Source organism: Cibotium barometz, chromosome 44, assembly GCF_041138505.1.
Source record: "Cibotium barometz isolate CiBa-2024 chromosome 44, ASM4113850v1, whole genome shotgun sequence".
Taxonomy (NCBI): domain Eukaryota; kingdom Viridiplantae; phylum Streptophyta; class Polypodiopsida; order Cyatheales; family Cibotiaceae; genus Cibotium; species Cibotium barometz.
Window position 1 is genome coordinate 38,773,692 of NC_141089.1, and position 18,896 is coordinate 38,792,587.

The window sequence follows — 18,896 nt, forward strand, 5'->3', positions numbered from 1 at the left end:
CCGAGGCAGGTATCGTCATTAGCTGATCACAACATATCTCGCTCTACACAGGATCATCTGTTGATCACATGTACTGTCAGATGTTTTCATTTTACTTTTTCTTTCAGTTTCCATGGCCTAGTATATCCATGGTACCATTGTATTACTTTTGGTCTCATAGGCCCTTGAGGTCTTCCATAGAAGTTAATATAACTTTCTTTCTTTCTTTCTTTCTTTCTTTCTTTCTTTCTGTCCCTATGCTCCCACACACGATGGCTTGATCTCTCCATCTATTCCTTCCACTCTCACTTCCTCGAATGTGGTTTCTTACATGGTAGGCTGATTCCATTGCTATGCTTCCCTCACTTCATCCTTGCATTTTTGATCTGCAGCCCGCCTCATCTCTGCATCTCTTTAATGTGTTTTTGTCCTGCTGCCCACTTCCCTTAAGCAGCCTCCTCTAAGTCGCTTCTATGCACTATAGAAAGGTGCATTTTCAACTCTGAAACCCACCACGTATGCTGTGTTTTTCAGCGCTATAAGCAGCACTTCCAGCTGCCTTCCCTCCCATCATGTAAAAAAATGAAAAACAGCTGCCATTCAGCTGTGCATTTTTTTTACATGACCTATATATGATGCCCCATGCATTGCCCTCTCCTATGCTTGCACAAGATGCCTTAAACTTGCTGCCATAACAGTCCATTCAGCCGTGCGTGTATACAAGAGTAGCATACCCATGGAGAAGTTGCAGATCAGCAAAGCACAAGCCATCAACATCATCTATATCAAGTGCATTATTTCTCTGATCCTTTGGTAAGAACTTCAATGGATCAAAAGCTTTTTCATCGTTTTGCATCCTTAAAAGAGGAGGCACAAGCTACAAACAGGTGCTTCAACCAATGTTGCTCCGACAACCACATGGGCCACATGTAATGCTTCCTTCATGAAGCAATTTGCTTGGTCTTCATCGAACACCTTCACATGCATGACTTGTGGGATCCTCGACACCACATATGTGAACCATGGCACTGCAGCACCCATTGTTAAAACTTTGGGATTTTCTTCAGGATCATGGGCTTCGTTGATGGTATCTTCCTCGAAAACTATGCATGAGCCCCAAGTCACATTGGCTTGGAAACGACAATGCAAAAGGATCTTCATCACCATTGAGGGAGGGAATCTTCTTCCTCAACTTCTAGTCTCCTTTTTTGTTTTGAGCCGGGGGTTCACTCCCTAGGTCATCCCCCAAAATTTGATTATGTATTTGTGGATCCTTTTGGATTTTGTAACGCCTTGTTTCTATAAAAGGCTCCTCTTCATCATTCTCTATTTGTTCCTGCTTTAGGTGAGGAAGTGGGAGGGGGTGTGAAACCGATCCCGTCAAGTGGGAATAGACTCCGTTGGACACCCACACGCGTAATAGCACAACTTAAGTTGTCACCAATCCCGTCAAGTGGGAATAGACTCCGTTGGACACCCACACGTGTAATAGCACAACTTAAATATCACAATTTGAATGGACAACTTAATAACAACTGAAAACTGCAATGAAATGAAATGTTGATCAATGGACACCAGCACTGGGGCCGGAACGGGCCGACCCCCCCCCCCCCCCCTCAATATATGATATATTATTGGGAGTATTTAAAAGATACAATGCTCCATGGGTTCAATGAACCAGATGATGTCCATGTACAACTGAGATGAATACAGTTACCAAACAAGAGACTCGAAGTAGATGTTCGAAGGAGAGCAGTCCACTTGAGTAGTCTAGTCTCTACGGTCCTGTGCCTTCACTGGAATCCGCAGAGAGCGCCCCATTGGTGTTCCAGGACCACACACAAACAGGCGCTCCCGTATTAACGCCCGGCTCTCCCGATCTCGGCACCCATGGACCGTGGTTCTCCAGAAGCTTGGACTACCCGGCACCGAACGGGTGTTAGCAGCAGAGAATAACCCTTATCAGATTTACATCAAAGTCCTTCACTTAAATCTCAATCCAACCTGTAGCTCGCCAGTGGAAGACAAATACGCGAGGCGTCTAAGTGCAGCTGCTAGAGATGGACAACAGGGCGCAGCAGCCTACTGGTAAGAGGGAAGAGTGCGCAGCCGCCTGTGGAGGGGAGCGCAGCCGCCTGCTGGAGAGGAGTCTGATGGGATGGTCGCCTGCACAGTCGTATCCCCAAGCTGATGAGGTGGTCGCCCATATGTAGGTGTTGGAGAGGGCACACGTCCAACAGCTGGCCGGCCCCCCTAGCTTGCATGGAGGCGGGGTGTGGGTAGGTGGCCATGCACCCACCTCCACACATAAGGGGTTCCCTTTACCCTTCATGACTCAAACGTGGGTGCCCAAAAATGGGTGCCCACCCTACCAAGGACACCAAGTAATATTTGGGGAGGGTATCCACTCATTAATGAGTGTGAACCTGCAACCTTATAAAAACAAAGGTTAAAAAGAATGCTATAAAATAAACAAGTGCAATACACTTACCACCTGTTCACACGCAACAAAACTCGTCAGAAGACAGAGCAAACTTCACGACTCACTGGCGGGCGTCCCCGCTCAATAAGTGGCACGTCAAATAGGCAAACACAAAAATACAAGTCATGCGAAAACAGTTCCAAACATGCAAAACATGAATGCATGTGCAAACAGTATCATGGACATATCTCCCGTTCATGGAACAAGTACTAAACATTTTTGTCGGGCATAATGATGGCATGACAGAAAACATAAATCCCGGTCTTCCTATGGAGTGACAGTCCCATAGGTAAGACACAAATCCAGGCAGGAGCCTCCCTATGGAGTGACAATCCCATAGGCAAGACACGGCACAAATACTGGCTCTTCCATGGCGTGACAATCCCATGGATAGAACATAGTCCAGGTCATACACGGGTGGCACCAGTCTGGCTCCCGTCCATACGACACCATCCTGCTAACACACGGGTGGCACCAGTCTGGCTCCCGTCCATGTTATGCAAAAATACTGGCCCCTTCACATGAGACACCGGCCTCGCCTCAAGTGAACGAGACACCAATTTGGAGATGGACCAAATGGTTGGCCAATTGATGACAGGGGGTGTGTGTTTTGTATGCTATCTTTGTCCCCATCCATGTCTATGCTCCATACACCATGGCTTGATATCTCCATCTCTTCCTTCCACTCTCACTCCCTCCCCTGGACCTGTGACCATGGTTTCTCACAATTGTGTTTCTGCTATCATTGCTTTCTTGGCATCCTCTAGCTCCCTTTGTAACTTCTTGTCCCCCTTTCTCCCTAAGGAGATGTATGTCTTCTTTGCATTTAGCCATGCATTCCATCATGCATTCCTCTTTGACACGTTCATTCCATCATGCATTCCTCTTTGACACGTTCCATTTCTTGGCACATTTGGGCATGTAATTCTGCCTTGAATGCCTCCAAGTCCTTCTGGATTTCCTCCCTCGACAAGGGGCCTTGATTTTTAAGGTCTGCTAGCTATTTCTCATGCTGGTTTAGGATTCTGTCCATGTTGTTTTTTTGGTCAGCCAGGGAGATCTTCAAGCTCCTGTCCACTTTGTTTATCGCTTCTGACATCTATTCCTTCAAGCCCATTTTGACAAACAGGGGAGAAAGGTAGAGGAGGGAAAATGGAGAAAATCCAAGAACCAAGATTAAGAAAATCAAGAAAACCAAGAACCTCGATCATAAGTGGCTGTCCATAGTGATTCAAATGCACTAATAGCTAGTGTCTGAATGAGACTGTCTTCCATGCTAGAAGCAAAAGACAAGGGTGCTCTAATACATGGGATTCAGCACTCTCGGCAAACCACACATATTAATACACTTTACCACTCAAAGAAAAAGGACAATTTAACCACTGCACAACACAAGATTGCAAAGCTGAAAAATGAAAGTACACTGACAGAGACCTGGAATGGCCAGCCCCTTGCTCAAATAGCTTATTATCTTGGGCGAAATGATCACAAACTTCACGGGCTTCCAAAGCCAGATATCCATACACAATGTGATGAAAATAGTATCAAACAAGTGATGTTGGAGATGAGCCACCATTCAAGGGAGTTGTCCCACTTGTCCATGTTCTCTCTTCGGCAATGGCCACATTCTCTCTCCCTCCACTGGTCTCTGGTCACATATCAATAGGCATAAACCAGTCCTTGTTAGGTTTATGATTAGATTTAGGATTAGTAATGAAGCACACAAAGCACAAGAAGGAGAGTGAAACAACACAATAATTAGATAAGACTGGAAGTACAAAAGTGAGTCACTCAATAAGTCACCTTATACACTCAGACTGTGTTCTCATGCAGGAAATAAACCCTTCATTGTGACGGTAAAATGTAAAGTCCCTCCCAATATCTACCCTAATCACAGCTGCAAACATGGTTAGCACTAAACCAAACCAAGCTAGCTCATCTCCCAACCACAATCGGGTTTCCACGATCTCTTCCGAGCCAAGAGTAGGGCTCTTGCACAATCCCATAGGCCCGTGTCTAACTCCCGAAAGGCTTCAATCTTTTCCTTTGGCTCTTCTGCAATCTTTGAAAGGCGTACTCTTCTTGTGATTCCTCATTACCCCCTACGGTTGCTATACTTGAGAGAAAGCAAATAAAAGCAACTGTTTTCTCTACCACCTTGCAATCACCCTTGTGTTTAGGACAATTCTGAAGAAGCCTAGATGCAGATTCCGAAAGATTGGGAACTCTCCTAGCCATTGCCCTCATTGTTTGGCTATTCTTTTTTCCAAAACTTGATACATGCAAAAAATGATGACAGCTGACATCTCCTTTATCAAGCTCTCATAGGATGTGATATGATTCAGTATGTATTCATTATGTTCATCAAGTAGTTCTTTTAAATCAATCACAGGGTTGAACATCTTAAAAACATCATGAAAATTGTCTATAAGGGAATTAGAACATAATTTATTGACTGTATCGAGAGAGCACTGCGAGATGCATTTTGGGAAAAGGCAAACAAGGCAAGATTTGGGCTTCATCAAGATTTAACAAAATATAGAGGCACAAATTGAAAAGTTGTGCTTGTAAATATAAAGAGTATCATTAAAACCTTCTCTTACACTTGTCATGTAAAGAGCATCATCAAAACCTTCTCTTGCACATGTCAGTAACATGAATTAAAAAGTGAATTATGATGTGGAACACCCACTAGGTGAATGTATAGTAGTGGCCAATGAGAATCCCCCCACTTGGCTAAACATATAGGAGAAACCCACTATAGATAGAATGATATAATACCAAATAAGCAAATAAAAAATATAAGAAGAACGAAATCATGATTTGGTAAGGATGAACAAATGACATATAGGGATAAGCTCATTGAGGCTGGTAGATTACATGGGCTTCGTCTGTTCGGCATTTGGTTGCTCTGGCATATGCTGATGACTCTTTCTTCTCTCTTGAGAATACGTAATCGGATCTGCAATGACTCATGAACGCCTTGCATATGTTTGGAATGGTAGCAGGTCTTTTTATCAAATTTTTTTTTTCAAAACTATGCCTCTTAGCGAAATTGACTGGCACTACATTCTATGGCTTGGGAAAATTATATCGCCTACACAACATGTTAGACTTTTGGGATATCCTGTGGGATGGAATCTTTCACTCCATGATGCTACAGATTGGGTGCTGCAAAAACTATGATTAAGTTGGAATATTGGAAACTCTCTACTTGGCCACTTCATGTGAGAATAGTTCGATCGATTTTGATGGCTTACATTTTGTTTTTTCTCCATCTTCTGGCATGGTCTAAAAAACAAATCTCTTGTTTTATGACAAAAAGCATTGAGATCTTTTGGCAAAATTCTCATTATAGGAAGGCCTTCTGTCTCCTCAAGTATGAGTTCATATGCTCGCCGAAAACGCATTGAGGGATTAACATTTTGAATATCCATTACCATGTTATGGCACACAAAGCCACTTTGCTTTTGACCTTTTTTGTGCAAAGATGCTTATGATTGCAGCTCTCTGCTTTAAACATAGATGCATTTGGCAAATGGCAGCTAACTCATGGGGAACTTTAGTTTGGCTATGTGGAGGGTAAGATTTTTGGATGCCTTTATGTCTCTCGTTTGCTTGGAGACTGGAAACTTGGTTTGCAATATTATCAGTGGTCGGGTAAACCTCCTCAGATTGGCAATACCTTGACACAAGAAAGTGCTTTTTGGAGCAGTGCAGTCCTTGCTCCTTTGGCTCTCCATTCCCTAGTGTGAGCTTACTTTCTTTCTACAAAAGGTATTTGGGTTTGCCAAGTTGTTGATGCTGAAGGAAATGTTCTGTGCTTTCCTTGATCTCAAAGTTGTTGGCAGCTAGGTATGCACTATAAACCTTTAGGGTGCATGTTACAGGAACAATTGCAGCTTTTTACTCCTCTTACGGTTGTTCCGGATGGTGAAGGGACGGAGGATTGGATTTTCCACAGGGGAGATCCTAGACCTTATCCTAGTTTCTCTATCTCTTACTTAGGTTTCGGCTGCTTTAATCTACAAGTTGACTATTCCTGCACCTTGGTTTGTCGATTGAGTCAATAAGATTTGGCTCCTCACAAGATAGTTAAATGGTGGACACAAAACCTAAGAAAATTTGGCATAGTAAATTGCCACTCAAATCTAGATTATTTTTATGCAATGCTAGTTGGGAGTTCTCCGAGTTGGAGAATTTCTTGAAAAAAGACACATAGCTATTGCAAAATGCCCTTCTTGTCACTGCGTAAAGGAAACAGTGATGCATCTTCTTTGGTCTTGTCCAGAGACCAAAAGTTTCCTTTGGCAAATTTCACATTCTCTTAAACTCAGATTCCTAGGGTATTCCTTCTCTAGATTTTTTCTGGCTTTTTGGTAGATGGCCTTCTAGATTGGATCATGCAGAGCCCTTTCTAATCTGGACTAGATATTGGGCTTTGTGGACAATATGGCATGCATGAAATCTGTTGGTTTTTGATTCCGTAAGGATTGCACGCTGTCACTGCTTTCGTCAATCCTTTCGTCAGTCTTTGTTTGACATCATCCGTCTAGATAGATCGATGATGGCCAATAGGCTTTGTTTTTTCATTGCTTTTAAGTTGTATCATCCTAGGAAGTTCTCCCTCGCCTTGAGGGCTTCCTTCTGGGAGCTTGCCATGTTGTTGAAGGAGATCCTAGATCCAGAGCTGCCAGGTGGTGAGGCCTTTGAGATTTGGGGCTTGTGACTTTAAGAAGGGATCGCACAGGCTCAGTAGTAACACCAAATGTAGGTGGGGCCAAAGGATCACATGTCCCTGTAAGCCGTGGTGGATGTGGCTTGTTGCTGCTCTTGTCAGGCCACGGTTGTTGGTGGCTATGACCCATACAAATCTTTGATTGAGGTCTGGCAGGTGCCTCACCGATGCTATCTCTTGGAGTGCTGCCTAAGCATAAGCTCTCTGTGATGGTGAAGCTTCAGTAAATACATGCCTAAATATCTCTGATCCTCATACTGCGTGACCTGTGAGAGGGGGCGGAATTTCCTGGAAGTGACAATGAAATCTCTCTGGGATCTCACAGTAGGGTGGGCATCAAAAAATAGTGCTCCTCGTCCACCTCGCCAGTGGTGCATCTTTGCATATATGTGCATCTCGTGGAATGCCCTCGGCTCTGCAAAACTCAACCCTAAGGCAGTGTGAAGATACAATCAGCTGTCCAATCTCCATCCACATTGCATATGACATGTGCATCTGTAAGTACGCTGGCCCCTCAATGTACCCATCCTCAGAAAGTCTCAAAAAATTCTGTTTAAAACTGAGGCATTGTGGTGAGCTTTGGTGGGGACACGTATGTCTGCCAGCTTGTGTGGACCCCTTGCAGGTCCAGCCTTATAAGAGAGAGAGAGAGAGAGAGTTGGTGCTGTGATTTGAATTGGCAACGTGGCTTTCCCAACGCTTTTGGTCTTAACTTTGAGCACAAATTGTGTATATTGGTGCAGGTTGATATCTTTATGGATGTAGCATTTGATGCAGTGAGGCGAGATATTGGACTCCTACAGATCAAACTTCGTGGTTTGAATTCCAAGTTGATGAGCAATAGAGTATCTGCAACTGTTGCTGAGTCCATGGCAGAAGTAATTGCCCAGCAGTGCGAAGCTTCTGTACAAGTTTTGCAGTCTCTTTGCCAACCTCATGCTTTCAGGGACAAAGTTCTCAATCATAAGGTCAGACCATGCCATATTTATCACTGTCCAGGTTTTTTGTTGTGGGTGATATGTTATATATTTAGGTTTTAGGGCTTAAACTCATGCTGCACTTTGGCAGGCTTGGCCCAATTCCATTTTAGCTAGAGCCTGCTGGGCCTTGGCAAAGTAAGTGGTTTTCTGAATACAAACACCATCCCTGCCTTTTGCATGGGTGGGCGCTTGGATGGGGGAGACCGTCTGTCCAAGAAGGATGGACATTTTCTGTTTTCACAGGCTGGGGTGAGATGTTTAAATCCCCTTTGATTAGGCTCCCTGTTTTCACTCCTGGATGTGCCTGTGTACAATCTTTGCACATGTGGAATGTGTGGTAACGAACGATTGTTTGCCGTTTTTTACATAAAAAGTGACCTGTCATGGACCTCTTTTGTGGTGCTTTCCTTTTCCCGAAAAGAGATTTCTATTAAGTACGAAAAAGTATACAAGACAGAGATTTCAAACCAAACAAGATGGAAATCTCAACCAATCAGGTTCCATATGAGTGGCAGTGAAAAGAATGCCATGATCCCACTCTCTCATAAACTGGATGCGCTTTTTCTCGGCAGCCCTCAAAGGTCCTCGAATTCTGGCCGAAGTGGCCACGAGGGTGTGGATGATATCACTCCAAATCTGTAAATGTTGTGTGTATTATACACCAACATGCCTTCAATGGCCTCAGTGCATCTAGCCTTCCAAGTATGCTAGGTGTAACTATTTGGTCCTCCTAGCTCTATTTCACATGATGAAACCCATGCCTGGACACCAGAAAGGTGGAAGAAGACATTGGGATAGGGTCCATAAGGTTTGATTAAGAAAAAGCACCATTCTTGGTCAAAAAGCAAGAAAAAGCAAAAAAGTCAAATAGGGTTGACCGTGAGCCAAGGGCACCATTGGAAAGAGGAGACTGTGCTGGACCAAAAAGCTACAAGGTGCTTTCTCAAAAAGTAGTTGTAAGGCCAAAAAGCAAGGCCTTAAAGCCAGAAAAGCAAAGTGCCAAAAGTTGAGTAATATTTTATTAATAAAAGTAAAAAGAGCAAAAGCAAAGCATAAAAGGCAAAGCAAAAGCATGATGCAAAACGCAAGGGCCTCCCGAAGTATAAAAGAAGCTAGAGCCCTCTTGTTTTAGGCATCAAGCTTGTGGAGAGCAAGGAGACCCTCATCTTCATCCACTTGCCGCCGCCGCCGTTGCCGCTCAGCTCAGCACGGCGGCCGCTCAGCTCAGCCACTCTAGAGCTGCCGCCGCTCAGCTTAGCTTGGCCGCCGCCTAGCTCAGCCACCCCAGAGCAGCCACCCCTCAGCCTAGCCCGGCTGTCGCCCAGCTCAGCCACTCCAGAGTTGGAGCCGCCGCTCAGCTCCGCTCGGTCGCCGCCCAGCTTTGGAAGCTTGAACTTGGGCATGAAGCTTAGACATGAACATGGAACTTGGGTATATAGCTTGGGCATGAAGCATGGAACTTACACATGGAACTTGGATATATAGCTTGGGCATGAAGCACGAACTTACACATGGAACTTCGATATATAGCTTGGGCATGAAGCACGAACTTACACATGGAACTTGGATATATAGCTTGGGCATGAAGTTTGGGTATGAAACATGGAACTTGAACATGGGACTTAGACATATAACTTGGTTTTGGACTTGGACTTGGACTTGGATATGGATTTGGATTTGGATTCATTGGATTTGGATTTGGATATTAGATTTGGTAGTAGCGTGGTGAGAGATACTTGTGGGTCATCCGCGTGGTGTGCTCGGTATCAGATATGTCGTGTCTCGACATCAACATCGACTTGGATATTGTACATCGGCATATCTGTTTGTTTTGTATTCATTGATTATATTGATCTTGGCCAGCGTGCCTGTGGATTGTTCCTGAATAAATTCCTGAAAGGGGGCGGGGCCTGTTCCCCGCTCATGTGGTGTACTGTGCAAGATCCCTATTCCCTTCTATCTCTCCCCTCTCTCTCTATATCTTTATCTCTTGGACACATGGTTGAGTTTGTCACTGCACGTCCGGCTGGGCTTACACTAGGCTGCAATGCTAGCAATAATCTTCATTGCATTGTCCAACCTTTGTGCAGGGCCCAGGTGGGACGCATTGTCGACTCCAAGGGTTCCTGCTGAAACTCCCGAATTGACCATAATTACTAGATCCTTGTTGTTCTGCTCATACCGAGGTGTAGGCCCGATTGTGTCAACCAAATGATAGTACCAAAAGAAATCTAAGCATCCCTGTCGTTCTGCTCATACTGAGGTGTAGGCCCGATTGTGGCGACCAAATGATCCTTGTGGTTCCACTCATACTGAGGTGTAGGCCCAATTGTGTGAACCAAATGATAGCACTGAAAGATATCCTCCTCATCCTTCCAAGGAGATGCAACATCGCAGTCCAAATCCTCTGTGCTTCTTTGCACTCCCATAAGCAATGGTAAACTATCTCTGAAGCTCCCGCATATCTCGGGCATGCCATGCTAACACCGACGAGATCTCCACTGGTTGGTGTCGAGACTGTTACGACCCTTACATACGTGGCAACACGTGGGACGCATACATAGTGATATGTGTGATTTAGACGCTAGTGCTGCGTGGGACACGTGGGCGTTGTGTCGGTAAACCAATGGCGGCATACCATTGCACATCATCGCTTATAACAATAAGCGTGAATGGGTAATGTTCGTGGGTGACGGTTGTAGGTCAAGGACCCAGTGATGTGCAGCATGGGATACCAGCGGGGACACAAGGGACGCGTGAGTATGGTGTGTGGCCGGTAAGGTACACAATGGACGCCTGGGGTCACTGGTATATATAAAGGTTGGGTGGTTAAACATGGTATGACAAGCTAGGTTTATTTTTCCTATTCTTGAGTTCATCTTCTTCTCTTACGTTTTTGCATGAAGCTAGTTTTTCATAGAGCTAGGCTGCCTTGCATGGAGGCGTGACATTTGGTATCAGAGCTTAGGGATTTGTTCTTGGCTATGGGGGGCTCGCAACAAGTTTGAAGCATGGAGATCAAGAGTTTCATCGCTACTGTAGTCATCCGTTTGTTTCTTTTTTCGTTGTTGCCGTTTCTGACCGTTGACGTCAGATTTCTGTCGAGCTGGTGTTCCGTCATTGTTGCCGTTGTCGACATTGGCGTCCATTTGTTGCTGTCGTTGCTGTTGGGCAACACCTGTAAGGTGTGGTGGCTAAACCATACCTTGGTGTGGTCTTTGTGTTACTTCACACAAGACAAGCCTTTGCCTCTCTTCATCACGCTGTGCAACGCACACTACAAGCTGTCTCCGTCAACTAGCTGCCATCGCCGTAGTCGCTTGTCCAGTAGCAAGAAAAAAAAAAATCCCACGTTTCATTTATGGAAAAGCTTAGTAGAATTTTTTGTTTCAAGCTCTAAGGTTTTTACTCAAAGGTTCCAAGAGGAGGTTCATACGTGGTGCTTCTTGGCTCTTTCTAAGTGTGAGCAATGCTTTACTTTATGTGATATCACAGATGAGCACCTTAGAATCCAGCACACTGCATATAATTTACAGTATGTGGCTCATCGTTGGTGGAGGAAAATTGAAAAGGACAAGGCAATCCCGAATACTTGGGAGGAATTTAAGGATATGTTTATTCAGAATTTTGTGCCACCAGATGAGCAGAGTAGAGCCCTTGATACTTCGTTTTTTATCTCTCAAAAGAATCTTACAGCTCAGGAGTATGCTGACAAGTATCGAGAGGTGCTTATGAAAATTTCCCAAATTTTATCAGAATTCTTATAGGTTCATAAATTCGCCTTGGGGTTAAATGATAAACTTCGACCATTAGTGCGCTATGAGAAGTGTCAAACCTTATCCAAAGCTATAGAAATGGCTTTAATTTATGAAGATGGTCGAAAGGCTCAAAGTCAGGCAGCGGGTCAAGTTTCCAAGTCTCATTTTATGCGACCTACTTATGAAGCTTCGTGGTACACTAGTGGGCAAAAGAAAAAGACATCTATGTCTAGTGTACATTCGCCTACAAAGGCTCTTGTAGGAGTTAAGAGAAAGGTGTCAATGAAGAATGATCTCTCACTCCCGAGCAGTTTGAGAAAGCTAAAAATGAAGGTTTATGCCATGCTTGTACGGGTAAGCATCAAAAGGGTGATTGCCCATTTAAGCAGCGGCACATAGCTGCAAATATGGCCATTGTGCCTATAGATTTAGATCACGGGGATGATCTCGAGGAAGATTTATTGGATGATACTCCAGAACAGACACCCCAACATTCTACTAGGATACTCTCAGTGTCATTTGAGAAATGGGTACCCACAGCTGCATATACAATCTTATCTTCAGAGGCTAGTTGCGGTTACCAGTTTTCGGTTATAGAACTTATTGTTTTGAAGGGTTTGTTTGAAGGGAAACCAGTGAAGGTACTCTTCGATACGGGCTCTAGTCATAATGTGGTTAGTTCTCAACTTATGAAGAAGTTAAAGTTAAAACTTAAAACTCAACCATCGTCATATCAGTACACAGTTGAGCTAGCAGATGGCAAAGGAACAGAGGTTTGGGATCAACAGGTTGTAGGCCTTAGTCTCACCATTCAATCCTACTTTGAGGAGCTCAACTTTAATATTACTCGACTAGCACGTTTTGATGTTGTGCTAGGGAAAGAATGGCATGCACAGAAGAAGCCTCTCATCAACTTCGCAACGCATGTCTATCAATTTATGCATGAGGGGAGGACATATCACATTAAAGGTGAGCGAGATCTACCCAAGACTGCATTAATTACTGCTACACAAATGCTTAGAATATCTGAAATGTGGAGCATCGAATAGAGCTTGTGGTCGGTGCAACTGTTGTCAATAGATCTCCGTACCGGATGAGTTTGGTCGAGGAGAATGAGGTGTCAAAGGTGATTGAGGAGTACCTAGCAAAAGGACTCATTCGCTCCAGTTTTTGACCGTTTACTTCTTTGGTTTTGCTAGTTAAGAAGAAAGATGGTATTTTCCATTCTGAAATAGCAGCGCCATTGACTGACTTGTTACAAGTTACCGTTGTTTATGTCTGGACCGACATTCAATAGCAAAGTTTTGATAAATTAAAGCAGGCGGTTGCAATTGCACCTGTGTTGAATATCGTGGATCCGTCGGTATCTTATGTCGTTGAGATAAATGCTAGGAGCATTGCCATAGGAGCTGTGTTGGTTCAAGAAGGCTGACCTGTGGCTTCTGAAAGTAAGAAACTCCGTAGTTTGCAACGCAAGTGGCCCACACATGAGCTTAAATTGTATGCAATTATACATGCACTCAAGGTGGCATTACTTGTATGGAGCTGAGTTTAAGGTACACACGGATCATGATACGTTGAAGTATTTTTGTAGAAATTGTTTCTACTTATTCCTCGGAAGATTGAATGCTTTGTGCGGGTAAATCTACTAAGTTGTCGCCTAGATATTGTGGGCCATGGACGATTTTGAAACAAGACGGAGATGTGGCTTATAAGTTAGACTCACTACAAGACTGTCGTGTCTATCCAACATTTCATGTGAGTCGATTGCAGCGTTATCTTCACGATGGTGATAATTTAGTTGAAGGTATGATTGCTTTGTAGGAACTTGATTAGGAACATCATGGAACGAAGAGAAAGATGATTGCGAAATTGTACTCTTTGGGAGTTCCTTGTAAAATGGAAAGGACATCCCTTGACAGATGCAACTTGGGAAACGGAGTTTCAGTTTCATAAGCGTTACCCTCAGTTTTTCATCGAGGACGATGATTCCTAAAAGAGGGAAAGAATGTTACGACCCTTACATGTGGCAAGACGTGGGACACGTACACTGATATAAGCAGGATTTACACGCTAGTAATGTGTGGGTAAACCAATGGTGGCATACTATTGCACATCATTGCTTATAATAATAAGTGTGAACGCGTAATGTTCGTAGGTGACGGTTGTAGGCCAAAGACCCATTGATGCGTAGCATGGGGATACCGGCGGGGACAGGGGGGGCGTGTGAGTTGTGTGTGGGGCCGGTAGGGTACACACTGCATGCCTGAGGTCACTGGTATACATAAAGGTTGGGTGGTTAAACATAGTATGCCAAGCTAGGTTTATTTTTGCTATTCTTTAGTTCATCTTCTTCTCTCTAACGTTTTTGCATGAAAGTAGTTTTCCACAGAGCTAGGTTGCCTTGCGTGGAGGCCTGACAGACACCATGAACAAGTAGAGAAAAGAAGATATCCGTGTCCTGTAAAGAGTGCTAGAACCTCCTCCAAAAATTCCTATGAATGTGAGTTTTGATACCATAAGCCTCCCAATGAGGTCTAAGAGTAGGGACTCTTTGAATGTGTCCCAAGACTAGATGTCTAGCATTCCGCACAATATAACTAAACAGGGGCATTCTTTTCATTGGGTTGGTAGCATCCCTCCACTCCCACTCACTTCCCTGCTATGCCAACAACTCTCACAAAATGCAACACTTGGCCCTTAGTGATATCATGCACATCACATCTCTCTAAATACCATCCATCCTATGGAGAGAAAGAGACCGGTGTGTCATCCTCCCCGGGCATTGGGAGGCCCGTAACCTGTAGAGGTACACCTGAGAAAACTCCAAACCATGAGCGATGAAGCCCTTCCAAGAAGGTCCCTGTGATCTAGTGGTTGGGTATGGGAGTGTCAATCTGCACAATCCTTTGACTAGTGCCCCTTAGATGGTGTGTAAGCACCCCTCTCTCATCCTCAATGAGGCCTTTAAGCCTCTTCCAACCCAACACTGTGGGAAAGTGAGTCTCCCAGCCAGCCCACTGAATATGCATAGCTGCCCCAAGAGGTCTACCATACTCATCCAAGATCAAGTCATTCCACATAATGGGCTATCTGTTAGCCTCCCCAGCCATCCACAGAGGTATGTGAATCAAGGACGTCCTCATGCAATCCGAAGCCGAAAGAAAGGATCTAACCAAAGGGGAGGATGGTGGGTGATGCTCTGCTTCTGAAAAGATAAAAGCGTGGGCTGTATATCTTGTCACCTCCCCTAATCGGAGTACATCTCGTAACTTGCTCTGTGAGAAAGTTCTTCCATGGCTCATTGCTAGAAAGAAATCCTCTGACAATCATCTTACAAAGCAACGCCTTACATTGCACCCTTGGGTAGTCTATGATGCTCAACCCCCCCCTCTTGCTTGGGTAAGATGATGGTTTCCCAAGAAACCCTAGCCGTGGTGTGTAGTGTGCCATCTAATTTTGACCAAAGATAATTCCAAATGAGGTGACGTAACAATGCGTCCCCTTTGAAGAACCCAACGAGAAGTGATAAACCAAGCAATGGCCAACAACCCTTGGCTAATCACCAAGGCTGTAGATGCTAGATCAATCTTCTTGCTACTCTAATGCCGACGTTTTGTTTTAATGCTCATGAGCACATGCAGAAACCGTTGCGTTAGGGAGATGTCAATGCCAACCTAGCAGCCAAGCTATCTGGCATTGCATCCTCTCTCAATCCAAGTGAACCCCACATCCAAATCCCAATTTACTTGTAGAGAATCACTGATCCAAAATCGTGCTGACTTGTGCTAATTAATGGTGGCTCCTGCTACCAAACAAAACATCTCCAAGGCTGTCCTGGAAGATATAGAGACATGCATGCAAGGCCTTAAGAAACATCGTGGTATCATCTAGCTCCAAGTCCAATAACTCTTCTTATGTGCGTAGAGGTAATTTGAGGGGAGAGACTCCAGTGTTAGCTCGAATGAACCTGCTCATAGCCTCTGCTACTATGAGGTACAATAATGGAGCTAGGTGGCATCCTTGCCTCATCGAGGGGAAAATATGAAAGTGCTCACCATATCCTCGTACACCAAAACTGTGCTACGGGCCTCCCTATACAGGCACAAAACCCCTTTGATTCAGTCTAGGGAAAACCCCATATGTGCCATCATGCCTTCCAAGAAGTCCTAATCCACCCTGCTATATGCTTTTCCAAGTCCACCAAAAGGATGGCAAGGGGTTGTTGGCGAGATTTAGCCCACTCTACAGCCTCCCAAAATGAGAAGATGTTATCAAATATACTCCTTCCTTGGAGGAACCCATTTTGTGTGTCATGAATAATCCTTTAAAGAACTGACTATAACCTCATACACAATGCTTTAGCTAAGATTTTATTTGCAGATCCACTTTTTGATGTTTGCTCACCTTTTGGGATAAGGTGGATAAGACCCTCTGTGAGAAAGAGGGGGCATCGTACCTATGTATGGCATACCGTCCGTAAAGCAACAATGATCTCATCCCCAATGTGGCCCCAAAACTGTGTAAAGAAGGATGGGGAGAGACCATCATCCCCTAGGCATTTTCCTTTTGAAAGAGCTTGCAATGCATGTCTCAACTCATCCTTCGAGAAGGGGGCATACACTAAGAAACACATGCCATCTGTGATAAGTTTTGGCATGCGCTCCCAAACTTTGTGTTGTGCATCATTTCTCTGCAGAGAGGGGGCCTTAATAGTCGATAAAAATCTGATGCAATACTCTTCACCTTATCTGGCTTAGCCTGAATCTCTCCTTGTGAGTCAACTCTACACGCATCTCACACGTTCCCTACGATGGATAGGTGCATGTGTTGAGAAGAAGTGTTTGCTGCATCTGCCACCCATCTCTGCCCAAAAGGCGTCGTTAGCATATGAAACGGGAACTCAGCTCGCTTATCAATGTTCATCTGCAGCTCTGCTCTAGCTGTAGACAATAGGTCTGTGACTGTGGGTTCTTCTCTTGTTCCCTCTGAAGCATAGCAATCTTGTGCCTGGGGCGGTAGAGGTTGGCAAGGCAGGGATAACGGGCACCTGTAGGACCAGCCCAGAAGCTGACCCAATGGCCTCCAGCATTGACCAATAGTGTGGGGTGGGCCCGAGAATCTCAGTGTAAGAGGAAAGCATTGAATAGAGTCAAATGGGGGAACAACCACATAGGTGGTCTGTAATGCCAAATGGGGTCACCGCCTCTATCTGTGAGGAAAGGGCTAGGCCTCCAAAGCCTCAAGAAAGCTTCCCGCCGCTTCCGCATGCGGTTAGAACCTCCCTGTAACTTTCCCCGCAAACCACGGAGGGTGTGAATGATATCAAGGCATATGCTCTTGATGGTCTTAGCCGGCGGAGTGTGGGTATCCTCGATGGCCTCCCTGCATCTAACACGCCAGATGTGTCAGGCTGCTATACTATTGCAAATCCCCATCCCTGGCATGAGCCTAGTTGCCAGTCACGTGTAGGTGGGGCTGTGATTGGTGCCGTTGCAATATGATGGTGAGAGACCTGAAGGCCCAACCCTCCCCCATCCTCCTCATAAGCCCTGACCATTCCAGCCTCTGTGGCCCAAGCGACATTGCCCCATGTAATGATCTGGGTCGATGACCTGTCCATAGCGAAGATGCAGAGAATCCGCTGCTAAATCTGCTGAGCCTTCGGGCAATCCCAAAGGCAACGTCTCTGAGACTCCTGGGGGTGGCTGCACCACGGGCAATCTACTAGCCGACCTCCAAGTGCCAGCCAAGAACCGAGTGCTAAAGAAAGAGGGTGATCTTTCTAGGCCGAAAGCTGTCCCATAGTCTCTTCCAGAAATTGGGAAGGAAATGCTGTTTGAGGCCCTAAGACTGCCAATGTCCTACTGAGACTGCCAGTGTGCCATCTATCTCAGGCATTTGGATCTTGCAGCCTAGCCGTGTAGTATATACAAAGAAGGGGGCATCCAGAGTCTCCTCCCGATCCGTTGGATCATGCCAAGTCCACTCTCCCGGGTCCCATTGAAGGCGCGTGAGAGGTCGGCACTCCTAGATGCATAGCCGCTATAATCTCTCCCCGGCCACCTTGGCCGGTGCTGGATCCATGTGCCATTCCCGTGCCTAAAAACCAATCACCCTCACCCTCTGCAATGTGCAGCCACTAAAATCCTCCAAAGGAAACTAAGATCTCTCTAGTCTGCCATGGGATCCAATAGAAAAAGTGAGTTGACCACTGTCCTCATTTGCCTTGTGGACCGCCACTAGGATATCGTGTCGGGTAAACATGCCTACCCACACTGAGGGGGTCGGGTCTGGGGGAAACGGTCACTCCTGAGGGATAGCTGAGTCAATGTTGATGCTGGGCCTATCTCTACCCTAGATCCCTGTCAAGCCTCTCTTTTGCACCTCCCGAGGGTAACTGCCTGTGGGAGATCCAATCTTCAAGAGACCTGGGTGGTCCCATGCTCAAGGCACCCCAAATAAACATGCGGTTGGGCCCCTAGCATGTGGCCACTAGGTAACCGGGTTAGGGGGTTCCAGACCAAAGGCTGTCGCAGCCGCTCCTCTGAGGCAACTGGAGCTATTTGTCTGAGGGCGGGCCTAAGGTGCTTCCAAGCATGAAGTAAACTGGCTGCAAATCTGTCCTCAAAAACCAGGCTAAAACCACGGGCTCTCATCTCTGTGAAGATCCATCTGGTACTCTACGGCCAAGGGCTCCCAAGACTCAGAGGGCGGGCTGAAATCCGGGCCAATAGGAATTCCTTCCAGGGCTTACCACCAGGAAGGAGGCCTCTAACAATCAGCTTGCCAAGTAGGGCGCGGCTCTGAATAGCCGGGTTAATGAGGCCTAGCGCCCCCCATCCCCCCCCCCCCCCTCCCCTGTGACGTGACTGAATAATCACTCTCCGTGGGCCTGGCTGGTCTCCCATCAGTTTCGGCCCATAAGAAATTCCGGATCAATCATTGTACCTAGCCAA

At 45.5% G+C, this 18,896-nt stretch overlaps 1 protein-coding gene across 4 annotated transcripts in view; it reads left to right on the top strand.

The window, feature by feature from the left end:
• Nucleotides 1-18,896, top strand: part of LOC147613264 (uncharacterized) — a 229,187-nt gene that overhangs the window by 42,763 nt on the left and 167,528 nt on the right. For all 4 annotated transcript variants that reach the window (XM_086782544.1, XM_086782543.1, XM_086782546.1 and 1 more), the window contains one exon: nucleotides 7,943-8,167. In XM_086782544.1, coding sequence (XP_086638670.1) covers nucleotides 7,943-8,167 — 225 coding nt within the window. The remainder of the gene's footprint in view (nucleotides 1-7,942; nucleotides 8,168-18,896) is intronic.